The sequence below is a fragment of the Chroicocephalus ridibundus genome, chromosome 24, assembly GCF_963924245.1.
Source record: "Chroicocephalus ridibundus chromosome 24, bChrRid1.1, whole genome shotgun sequence".
NCBI lineage: Eukaryota > Metazoa > Chordata > Aves > Charadriiformes > Laridae > Chroicocephalus > Chroicocephalus ridibundus.
In genome coordinates this window covers 2,943,648-2,955,477 of record NC_086307.1, presented here as the reverse complement: position 1 = coordinate 2,955,477, position 11,830 = coordinate 2,943,648, and the positions used below count along the sequence as shown (strand labels likewise).

Sequence of the window (11,830 nt, the reverse complement as noted above, 5' to 3'; positions counted from 1 at the left end):
CGCAGTGCGCATGCGCCGGGGAAGCCCCCCGTGAGGGGGCGTGTCGAGGGGCGGGGGGCGTGTCGAGGGGCGGGGCCGCCGCGGCTGCCCGGCGCCGCCGCCGCGCGGAGGTGCATTCACCGCCTCAGCTGCGACAGGTGCGCGCGCGGGACCCGCCTCCCGGCCGCCGCAGGTGCGTGGGGCGGGGGCGGGGGAGGGGGGAGCGCGGGGCGCGCGCCCTGTCAGCGCGGCCGGGGCGGGGGGGCCGGGACCCGGCGGCGCTGGGCCGCCGTGGCGGGGATGTGGCGGTGCCCGCTGACCGTTACCCGCCCCGGAGGCGGGCCGGAGCGCTGCTCCCTCTCCCGTGCCCGGTGTCCCGCGGGGATTTGCCGGCTCGCAGGGCCCGGGGCTGGCCGCGTCGTGCACCGGGACCCCGGGGGGCTGGGGGGGAGCGGTGCCCCGGTCACGCGTGGGGCCGTGACAGCCGGGATCGGCCCCGTCCGGCACCGCGCAGGGTGGTGTGGGGAGAAAAAAGGGGGTTTTCGGGGCTGCGGGGGGGTTCGGAGAGCCTGAGGGCCCCGCCGCCGCCCGGCCCCGGTGTCCGAGCTGCTCCTGGCTACCGGGGTGATGTCCCCTCCTGCGGCGCTCCGGCCGTCGGCACCAAATCAACCCGTTCTGCTTTGGGGCAGGCGGGAAGCAGGAGTTTCTCTTTCAGGACCATCCCAGAAGTGGGTTTTCATCCTCCCTGTTCTAATTATTTGTGGCAGATTTGGTGCACGAGTGGCCAAATGGCAGCTCCCCCCTCCCCTCTCGCCCCACTCCGCCTTCCCTGTCCCCTCTGCGCCCCAACCTGCCTCTGTCGCCAGATGCACAATGCTCGCGATCTCCTTTAAATCTTTATGTGTACAATAAAGGACTATTTCCTGAAGTGACTTGGAATAAATGATTCAGAAGGAGCAGCCAAAAAAAAAGTCCGCAGATACTTGAACACAATGAAACTATGAGCGTGTGGGGAAGTGCTGAGAATGTGGAATGGCGTTAAAAATGTGGGAGCACAAGTCTCAGGGCATCTTAGAGTTCTGGTTTCTGTCTTTTCTGGCGACTGACATTCCAGATGCGCTTCCTGACTTTCCATTTGAAGGTCTGAGCAGTAGCTACTGCCTTTATAAAGAGATTTTTGCCAAACCGGGCCTAATTGTCCTAATGTACCTGAGGCTTTAATGGAGAAAATGGAAAGGGAACAAAAACACAACAGGGGAGGAAACGTATCCACAAACAGTGAGCGCTGCGAGCAGCGATGGAATGCTTGGGCATCAAAACCCGGCTTATTTTCTGCACAATTGAGCTAGATTTTGTTTTCTCAGTATTTTAGTGAAGCTGTCCTTCCGTGGAAGGTGCGTGCCAATGGGAGCCCGTCAGCTCTGCCAGGGGAGGCCCTGATGAATGCCCCGCCGCGCTTTCGCTGCTCTCTGAGAGGCCATTTAAACTGCAAAGCCGGGCTTCAGGTGATCTCCTTTTGGCACAAGATTAATCAGGAAACAGAAGTTTAGACTGTAGCATTACATGGCTGATTCAGAATTCTTTTTTAGCATGGACTTACATCCTTCAGGAGTAAATTCTGTCTATAATCTCTGCATATATATTCTTTGGCTTTATTAAATCTATATGCTAAATGTTTGCTACTGGGCAGCAACACTAGGGACTACATTCTGTAATCACAGAAATGCATATTTATTTGCATGTGCAATATGTTTTTTTAAAAGGGAGAAAATTGAGCACTCCTCTCATATCCTAATTAGATCCTTTGTCTTTGGGGATGATCATTGGTGCAGTTGGCAAAGGTCCGTAACTGTTTTAAGCCAGCCGGATGGGGAGCATCCTTCTCTTTGTCCAGTCCAAAGTTTGCAGGTGAACTGAAGAGGGTAATTTGGTGATGCAGAATGTTTTCAAGAAAGCATGAATTTCAGACGGTAACTCTGCAGTCTGGGTTTCTCTTGCCAGTTGGAAGGGGCACCAGGTGCGTTTCAGAGGTGTCTTAAGTGGGAGACGTGAGTCTGAAGGTGCAGAAAGCTGCAACTGGAAATGTAATGTTGATAAGTAGTTTCAGGGTGTTTCAACATCACAGCGAAAATCGCGTAACTTTTCTTGTTTGCCACAATAGTTCAACCTGTACGTCTCAATGCAGCATCTAAATCACTATCTTGAAGAAACATGTGCTGACATGGTGTGTCATTCTCTCCATGACATCAGGTGAATTAGGGAATGGTAGAGAAAGTCCCATTCTGCCTGACTCCATCCGCCGAGGCAGCGCCTGTTGTCTCCCTGCGCAGCAGCAGGGTGCAGCACCACAGAGGCTCCTGTGGTCCCAGCACCGCAGAGGCTCCTGTGGTCCCAGCACCGCAGACGTGCCTCTGGTCCCAGCACCGCAGAGGCTCTTGTGGTCCCAGCACCACAGAAGTGCTGCTGGTCCCAGCACCACAGAGGCTCCTGTGGTCCCAGCACCCGCTGGGCACCTTGCAGACCCAGCGCTCCCCTTCCCGCACTGGAAACTGCCGGGATTCACAACACCATGGAGCCCCCGCTTGCTGCAGCCGAATTCTTCTGGACTGAGGCGTTACAGAATCCTGAGTCTTTGCCGGTTTTGAGCATTTTATGCCTATGAGGATTCTAGAACGTGGTCTTTCCTACAGTGGATTGACTGTTTCTATCAAGTTGTCTTAAGGTGCTTCCTTTCCAGTGTGACTAGTGGTCAGGCAGACCTGTACTGGGGCTTCTAGAGTTCTGTGTCCTACTGGTGCAAATCAGATAGAGAAACTGGTGGAAAATGTGAGCAAGAGATCAGCCTGCCTGATGTTAGCACTGCAGGATCGGTTAGTGCACTTGCTGCAGGCATTGTGTGACATGAGACCAGGGATAAAAGAAAAGAGGAAAAAAGGAAAGGCGTTGCCCTACAAGCTTTATTTTTGTCTTATCAGAGAACTCTTTAAATTAATCTCCCCTCCTTTCCTCCTCCACAAAAGAAAACTATGTATGTAAAAAAAAAATATCTGATGTAGTCTCGTTGGCTTCTGTGGTGAAAAGCTGTACAAAATCTCTTCCCGTTTACAGCAGGACAGGGTAGTTAAAACTATTCCTTTAGATAAGTGATAGCTATTGCAACATGAGGTTTACAGCTGCCACCGCGAACAGACGACTTGTTTCAGCTCACAGAGGAAGCGGCTGCTGCGTTAAGAATGAACACTGCGAGAGTGAATGAAAAATGTTTGCATAGGAATTACATCCTCTTAGGTTTCATAACTCAAGCCTTCTTACATAAATGCCAGCACATTTGGTTTAGAAACCAGAACAAGAGAGGGCACATTAGGGCTTCCCAGAGCCCGCCTGTGTATAGGAAACGCAGAGCTTCGTGCTCGCATCCTCCTCAATCACAGCTTGCGTCTCACTGCTGTTCTGGCGCAGGGCTTATCTCGCACCCCTTTCATTGTGGCTAGTGTTTTATCAAGGGCACCATCTCAATAGCATCTGCAGAGGAAATTATAATTTTAATCTGATGCCTTTTTTTGTTAAGTCAGTTGATGGACAAAGTCCTGAATGATCAGCACTTAGTGGCACTCGTACGCTGGGAGCACCTGAATGGTGACTTAGTGCCGGATCACTTTGTGAAACAACTTCTCTGCTCACGTAATTCATATTGCCTGACGCTGTGCTTTCTTCCTGAGCAGGTATTTGTGGTGATAAGATGGAGCCTTCCCCGTTTAATAGAAGACAATGGACTTCACAGTCTCTGAAAATCACCGCAAAAGAGCTTTCTCTAGTCAACAAGAATAAGTCATCAGCTCTTGTGGAGAGGTTCTCCAAGTAAGTGCCGTGAGACTGCTGAGCACAAGCTGCGCGTGAGGGCTGGCAGCTGGTACCTTGCACAACGAGTGCTTCACTGGCAGTTGCTTTGCTTCTTAAAAGTAATACAGCTCTGTAGGCATTGAAGTTTCTGGTTTAATATGTGCTGGGCAAACATTTTGCTAGTTGCTGCCATTATATTGTCTCAGCAGTCAGAATTATAATATCTTCTTTCTGGTGTCAGAAAATAAAAGTGGAACGTTTTCTGTCAAACTACAAATCGCAATTTGTTTTTGAGGGCAGAGTATTGGAGTGTAGGCAGCTATTGCCATTAGGGTTTTACTTCATCAGAAGCAGTCTTTAACTGCTTAAGCACAAACTACATAGGTGTCTCTGTTAACGTGGCATTTCCTGCGTGGTGCTGTAAAAACTAGCAGTAATGCTTTATCGGTTAATTGGAGACCAGTTAGAAATGGTAGTTCTGTCACCTGCGGGTGATAGATGTAACCCTCTAGGAAGAGTTCCGTCAGAGAATTTCACAGTAGCTGTGTTCTTCATCCATCTCCCCTTCCAGATGTCTCACCAAACTTGGGTAGAAAAGGAGTATTACCCTTCCCTCTTCTCCGAGAGATGGATGATGGGTTACAGTCAAATCATAAAGGAATGTTTTATACACTGAGAAAGCTGAGTGGTGGTAGCCTGTACGTGTTTTCTGGAAAAGCTTTTATTTCCATAAAGAAATACATAGACTACAGCTTGGATTTTCAATGGGATTTGGGCACCCAAGTCTCCCAGGTTATTGCATTAATAGTGCAGCAAGGTTCTGAAGTATTTCGGTCTTGAGTGTGGGAGAAACTTTATGGAGTCTGTTGGGGAAGGATAATTGCAATCTGCACTCGACACAAACGCAGCTCTTGAAGTTACTCTTTAAGTACTCTGTCCTAGGGAGGAGCTGCTCGCTTTGACCGCTCTTGTTAAGGTAATTTATTACTCATTGAAGCTTGATTACAGAACCTGGTCATCTTGCTAAATGTTGATAATCCTTTGAAAAGGGCTTACTGGGAGTAATCCGAACTGCTGTTCCTTAATCAAGTAGGGTCCCTTGACATAAGCAGTGTCAGTTCCTTGGAAAAACACAGTCCTGCTTACTGGCTTTGCCAACACTGAGACACACAGTGTTTCTGAATTGCCGTTACCTAAATATTTGTATGTGAAAATGTTTTTTTCATTCCATATAGTGTTAGATTGTCAGTTTTGTCAGGTCAGAGACATGCAAATTGCAAGAGCAGAGACTTGAAGAGCGCGCTGTGGTGGGCTGACGTACGGAGCGAGTGTTGCCTGGGACTCTTCAGTCCTTGCGTGTTTCCCAGCGTGGTACTTGCCTTTCATCCCCGTGTCTCTCTTTGGTGCTGCTTCCAGCGTTGATCTCCCTCCCTCCATAAACTTACTTTTCTCATTCAAATTTTGGAACCTTTATAGTACAGAGACACAGGTTAATATGTTTGCATTGATTAAAAATACACTCCTTTAGCAGCTTTCAGTCAGTACAGTAAATGCAGCTTGTAGAGCAGAAATAACTAAGGGTGCAATTTGTCTACTCTCTAGTTTAGCAAGCGGGGAAATCTACATAGGAGCGCACCCCTCGCAGCAGGAAAAAAATCAATTGTTATAAAGAAAAAACGAGTAGTAGAGCAGGTATCTGCATGTAAGATTTTTTTCTTAGAAGGAACTGAGCCCATGATATACACTGGTGATTAGTTTGATACCAGCAATTATTTAAAGTCTGAAGCTGATGAGTATTACATTGGTGTCTCATGTAGCGCCTGTAGCACCTTCACAGTTGTATCAAAGGTAGAATTCCACGGATAAGAATGGCAGAAACGTCACTTGCACAAGCAGCCGTTGGGTGACATTTCTTCTCTTTGAAAAGCAGAACTCGACTTACAAATGGCCACATTTGTCACTTCTGACCAATTTGTGCATTTGAGAAGCAAAGTGCCATCACCTGGTGCAGTGTGCGATCAGCGCGGGCTGCGCGCTGCGGCTGTTCTCATGCCCAGCGGTGTGCAGATTGCTGGGAGTTTCCTCGAGCTTCTTAAAGGACTTTGATTCATGATCCAGGGTGGCTTATCTTCAGAGGGCTGTGATTACTGTTTCCACTGCTGGGATGGTTCAGCTGCTCGTGAAGCAACTGCTGAATTGGTGCAGTTTACAGCCCAGCATAGTAAAATAAACTGGCACTTATGTAGATTTTCTGCGTATGCCAAGCTGTAATTTGTTACGGTTCAGCAGCTGCTGTATAAATAGCCGAGTTATTCCTGCAAGGGGGCACAGCAGACAGCTGGGTGGCGGAAACAATACAGCTATTCCAAGGTAAACTGTATATATTTGAGAATCAGAGTGCTTAGGTAATGAAAAATATTAATGTATGCTCTTATTGTACACTGAATGGCTTAAAATGTTTCTGTCACTTTGCATTGTTCTGGGACTGTTTTCTACTGTTTTTCCAGCTTTTGGTTTTATTTGATGGGTCTGGAAAGTGCATAGAATCCTTGGTGGGGAAAAAATCTCAGCTGTCTTCCAGAGCGTTCAGTATTCTGTATAAAAACTGCTTGGGTTTTTTTTCTCTCTCTTTCCTTTTTCTTAAAGGTACCAGAAAGCAGCTGAAGAAGCCACTGCTGAGAAAAAAAGAAGTGTAAGTATTTGTTTCCTAGGCAATAAGCAACAGCCGGCAATCAGAACAGATCACCTACATGCAATGTTTCTGTGATAGTTGATTTTTGGAATCTCAGAGTTGCTGCTGTGCGTCCCACAGAAAACCCGGCTCAGACACAGTGTTTGCTTTTGACTCATTGCCCCTACCCTTTCCCAGTGAGAATGAAAGGAAAGAAAATTAAGTCTCTTGCCCAGAGCTATATGTTGAATCACCAATTCACTCCTAAGCAAAAGGCAAAATGAGTTAACCACAACACGTGAATATCCTTCTCTTTGTTCTTAGCTGTAGGCAGTTGTGTGGTACCTCTTCCTTTCTTAATGAAATTTAAAAGTCTGCTCGAAAGAAGCTGCCAGCCTCTCTGACATCTAACGGGTATGTCTTTGATAGCTGTAGAATCCATTAAGGGAGATTTTCTCTGAAGTGGCTTCCAGGGTTCAAAATGCCCCTGGAGGAGGCAGAGCCTTCCCTTTTGGCTCTGTTACAGCCTTGTGTTCCCTCCTGTGAACTACGTCGTGCCATTCTGGGGTCAGGGGACCCTGGCTGAAATACCAGGCACTGAGGTTGCATGTCTTTCTGTAAGCAGATCCTCAGTTTAAGTCTTATTTTAAAAGACCAGCAATATTTTCAGGACATGTAGGTAAGTCTGTTAGGACATGCTGCTTTGATCTCCTGGGGAGTCATTCTTTTTCTGTTGGCGGTACAGGTGTGATAAAATAAGCATTCTAAAAATTACTCTCCAGTCTTAAATTTTCTTCATTGCTTGTGCGATCAGGGAACAGGCACGTCCCCAGCAAGAATGACTTGCGTTGTGAAGTACGCAGGGACTCATGTCCAAGGGTGATTCTGCGGAAACCTGCTGCGCAGTTTTCAGTACATTACAACATTTGCCTTATAACTTTAGTACTTTCTTTTCAACGCAGTCAGCAAGCGAGCTGATCTTTTTTTGAAGTCTGGTTGGATTCAAGTTAATTTGCAAAGCAGTGTTCAAAATGTGACCAGAAGAGTAATAGGGTGAGAGACTTAAATCCTAATATAGCTGCTAATCCTGTTTAATTCCTGTAAGCCTCGCAGACCTGTTCTACTTGCAATGAGTTTGATACGTAGTGCTCTCCACAAGGGAGAGGCAGCAAAAATGCAATGATAGATTTGAATGAATCAAACATGGGCTGGTCTTTTACTCTTGGGAGAGATAACTACTAGTAAAAACTAGTCTGAAAAGCACTACGAAAAATACGTAGAAAATAGAAAATACGTAGAAAATACGAGGCGTACCACTGCTCCATGTATTGCCATCTAACTCACAGTGGTAAGGCAGCGCTTGTGACCCGTGTGCGTGCATCCTGTCCAGAGCCTTCCGCGTGTTGAGTGAAATAGCAGGAAAATTCCAGCAAATGATCTGGTATTTATAAATGGGAGCAAAAAGACATTTGTTGTCAGTGCTTAGCTTGAGCCTTACGCTGCGTGGTATAAAATACTGAGGACAGATCTCTTGTAACTAAACCGCTACTGTGGACTGATAGTAGGAATACACAACTCCAAAAAAGTAGTGGTTTCTGAAAGATAATCTGTAGCTTTTTGGAAGGCCTGCTAATTGTTGTCTTCTGAACCAGCTGGAAGACATTGCAGCGTTTGGCACCCCACCCGCCTCTCCTGTGGCTGCTTTTGCTGTAGTTTGCTGCTTCTAGGACTAGAGACACCGGTAGTGTGATTTTTGGTCCCCTTTCCTTCACGTGTGGATTCAAGCCTTTTGTGTGTCATTTAACTCATTAAGAGCTTGGCTCCCTTTTTCCTTATAAGGCCATCCTGTTTGCTCACTTCCTGCTTCAGCTCCTGACTTTTCTCTTCTCCCCCCTCCTTCCTTTCCTATCCTGGATGCTTTCTCCATGTGGCACAGTTGTAACTATTCACAGCTGTCTGAAAAAGAGAGCGGAGATCAGTACTGAGCCTTTAACTTCCTTTCGCGTAGAAAGGAAGTGCTTTAATGCTTCATCAGGCGTATAACTGGAATTAACTTCTCATTCTTTGTAGAACGCAGAAAATCTTCCCCCTCATTTTAAAAGGGGGAATCTGAGCGTACTAAAGAAGAAGTGGGAGAATCCGGCGCTGGGAAGGGAGCCTGGGAAGGACGCGCTGCGGAGCGGTGGTGCTGAGGCTGGGCAGAGGGTGGCCAGCCCTGGGCTGGGAGCCGGCACCAGCACCGCTCCTGCTGCGGACGAGGAGGCGCGGGCCACTTCGGCCACCGCTGGCCAGCTGCGGCATCCCACTGGTGACAGCAGGAAGGCTAGAAGCCACTCGCCTGAAACTGGGAACATGGAAAACTGTCTGAGGGAGTCCAGAGAAGCAGAAAAGCCCGAAGCCAGCGAAAACACAGAGTCTTCGGGGAAAATTGAGAAATACAGCGTTCCGCTGAACAAGCTCAAGATGATGTTTGAGAAGGGTGAAGCGGCTCAGCCCAAGGTAAGGATCCGTCCCCTCCCAGCCGAAGGGAAACTAAAACTCTGCTGCCTTTTGGGCATCAGGAAAAGTCCCTGGAGGGAGTGGCTCGAACTATTGACTCTGCAAATAATTGTATTCGTTGTTTTAGTTGAAACATAACGTAGCTGGTGTTAATAACTTATTTGATCTATACAAATGTGTGCAGAGTGCTTGGAGTTGTGGCTGTTTGTGATTGCTCACTGGAGATGAAAAGTGAATTTGCTTGTGAAAGGGGTACAATTTAAGAGAGTAAAATAAGCATGGAATTTTTTTTCTAAGCCAGTTGGGATTGCTTATATCTGAAGATTAAGATGAGTTATGTAAACGTGAATTGTGTAAAAAGAGGAAAAAAAAAATAAAACCTAAAAATATATATATTTTTTTAATATATATATATATAAAATAACTGTTTGAAGTGAGCTCAACAATCTGGGGCGGTTGCAGTTGAGATGGAAGTACTGCCCAGAGTTAAGAGTTTGGTTTCTTTTATATACATACCACTATGTGAGTCACACAAATGCAGATATATATATATAGAGAGAAAAATATACGTACTGTGAAATACTCCCATCTTTTCCTTGCTGTTCTCTCATCTTTGTATCTTAACAAATGTTTCTTATCGGAAAAAAAAATAAAATAAGCAGAGATAGCCAGACAAGCTCCTGCCTTCGCTAGTTTTGACTTGCTAATGCACAGGGCTTGCATTTTTCCTACAACTGCTCATGAAATCTGATCCTGCATGTGGACTGCAGACTCTGTGTCCCGGGGGAGAATTGCTTAACTAGAAAATGAGTTGCATATGCTGGTGACTTGCAACATAGTCCTGAGGCCTTGATGCTGGTGGATTTTCCAGTTTTCTCATAGTTTCCTATATTTCTGGCTTTGTTTTACTGCGGGTGGTTTTCTTGCAGTATTAAGTAGAACAAACAACTTCTGCGCAAAAGTTGTTTAAATGTGCGACCATTAGGGGTTTCAGAGGAGCACCTCTGTGTTAAAGTGAGTTTTGGGTCTGTGTGCAGGAAGTTCACAGCTGAGATTTTTGCAGTCTTTGTCGTTGTGAGAGAGCTGCCGGTGGGAGGGCGGCTGTGGCGGGGGATCTCCTCCTCTGCTGCAGGACTCATCAGCCGGGATTCCACAGGAAAGTACCGTTTTGCAGATGGGCTTCAAGCAACTTTATCTTAGCCCGGGGAATAAATTGTTTCGGAGCTGACTGAATCTGTAACTGATATTTCTGTCAAGCTTAGTAATTAAAATATTGTTGAAAACCGACAGAACGCAGTAAATACCATCCAATAGGTATGAAATTATTCAGGTTAAGTTCAAATTATGTTCCTATTCCAACTTCATCTGGTTACTCTTTAATTTAGAAGGGAAAAGGCACAAAGTACTCTAAAGGTTAAGTGTAGGGGGGAGGGGGTGTCTTTGCAATTGGAAAGCACTCTTGTAAGTTTTCTGGTTCTGGGAATTTATCTGAGGACTGGAGGACGATGTGCAGTCACATACAGTGGTGATAGTTGGGGCTGTGGGGACACAGATCTCTTTCACTAAGGTAGAAGTAACTGCAGCAACGGTGTAAGTTTGTCTAACAGCAAGCTCTGCAATGGCCTCTTCCATTTGTGCTTTTCTTGAACTCTGTCCTTTGATAAACCCCTGGTTTAAGTGCCAGCAAGGCTTCATAGAATCATTTAGGTTGGAAAAGACCTTTAAGATCATCGAGTCCAACCATAAAATCAGCTGAGGGATGGCAATTTTCCTTGGTATTTACTTGATTATTAAGGTATAAGTGCTGTTAGAGCTTTGCGGACGAAACATCTGAATAAATGCAGTAGCAACATGGCTGTAGCTTCATGGCAGTAAAGATGAAATGACTTGCCTGGCTGCTGGGCAAGCCTGTGGCAAGAATCCAGATTAGAGCCTGGACTTCCTGACTCAGTCACCCGCTCTAAACAAACCTATTCTCATTTTCAGGGTTATAAGCAAAACTTCCTACTTCATTCATTTGTTCATTCAGATCTTGCTCTGTCTTCCGCAATGTAGATACAAGGCACATCTTTTTTTATTGCATCTTCATGGAGAAAAAATGCTGTAACCACATTTGAGGCAGGCGTGTCGGTCTGGATTGGTTCAGCACTAAGCAAAGGCTGAACATCAGGTCTCTTATCGGTTTCAAAGAATTCTTCCTGGAAGTGATAGCGAAAGCACACACAAGGAAGATCAGAAGGAAAGAAGGAGCAAGCAGATCTGTAATACTTCTTAAAAAGTTGTCTCCAAGTTAGTTTGTGTTTTTCCTTTAAGGCAAAAACTTAGTCTTGTGCAGCTAACCTTAGGTGCAGGGTCACATTTGACACAGTTGGTAGATAATGGAATAGGTGTAACTTTTACTTGGTCTTTTGCCCGAGAACTCTTTGTGCCCCAGGCGAAAGGCTGTTAACTCTGTTTGTGGTACCTCTGCACTCGCCTCTTTTGTCTTAGAACCTTGGGGCTTTCCAGACACGATGAATATTTTCTCTTTTTGGCAAGTGGCAGAAGCTGTGGCGTGGGAGTGGTGGCCCAGCCAGGACTGTAAAGGGAACTGAGTGGCACAAGCATAAGGTTGGGAGCTGGGATCCCTTCATGCCAAAGGTGTTATTTTCCATGAGCTGTAATCACCCTAATTGCTCGTGGTTGGTCAGTCTATTGATTGTGATGAGGGAAGTCCCTCATTTTCCCTTTGTTAAACTTTTTTTTGTCTTATTACTCTGCTGCTTTTTCCCGCAATATAAAACTGTTGCTATAAAATCTACACAACATTGACTTTATATTTGTAGACTTTAATAGTAAGAC

The 11,830-nt window shown here is 46.2% G+C and overlaps 1 protein-coding gene across 2 annotated transcripts in view; it reads left to right on the top strand.

The window, feature by feature from the left end:
- Nucleotides 1-56: 56 nt before the first annotated feature.
- Nucleotides 57-11,830, top strand: part of LIMA1 (LIM domain and actin binding 1) — a 27,302-nt gene continuing 15,528 nt past the window's right edge. For both annotated transcript variants that reach the window (XM_063359117.1, XM_063359116.1), the window contains exons 1-4: nucleotides 57-172; nucleotides 3,702-3,837; nucleotides 6,466-6,511; nucleotides 8,561-8,989. In XM_063359117.1, coding sequence (XP_063215187.1) covers nucleotides 3,719-3,837; nucleotides 6,466-6,511; nucleotides 8,561-8,989 — 594 coding nt within the window. In that variant the 5' untranslated portion in view covers nucleotides 57-172; nucleotides 3,702-3,718. The remainder of the gene's footprint in view (nucleotides 173-3,701; nucleotides 3,838-6,465; nucleotides 6,512-8,560; nucleotides 8,990-11,830) is intronic.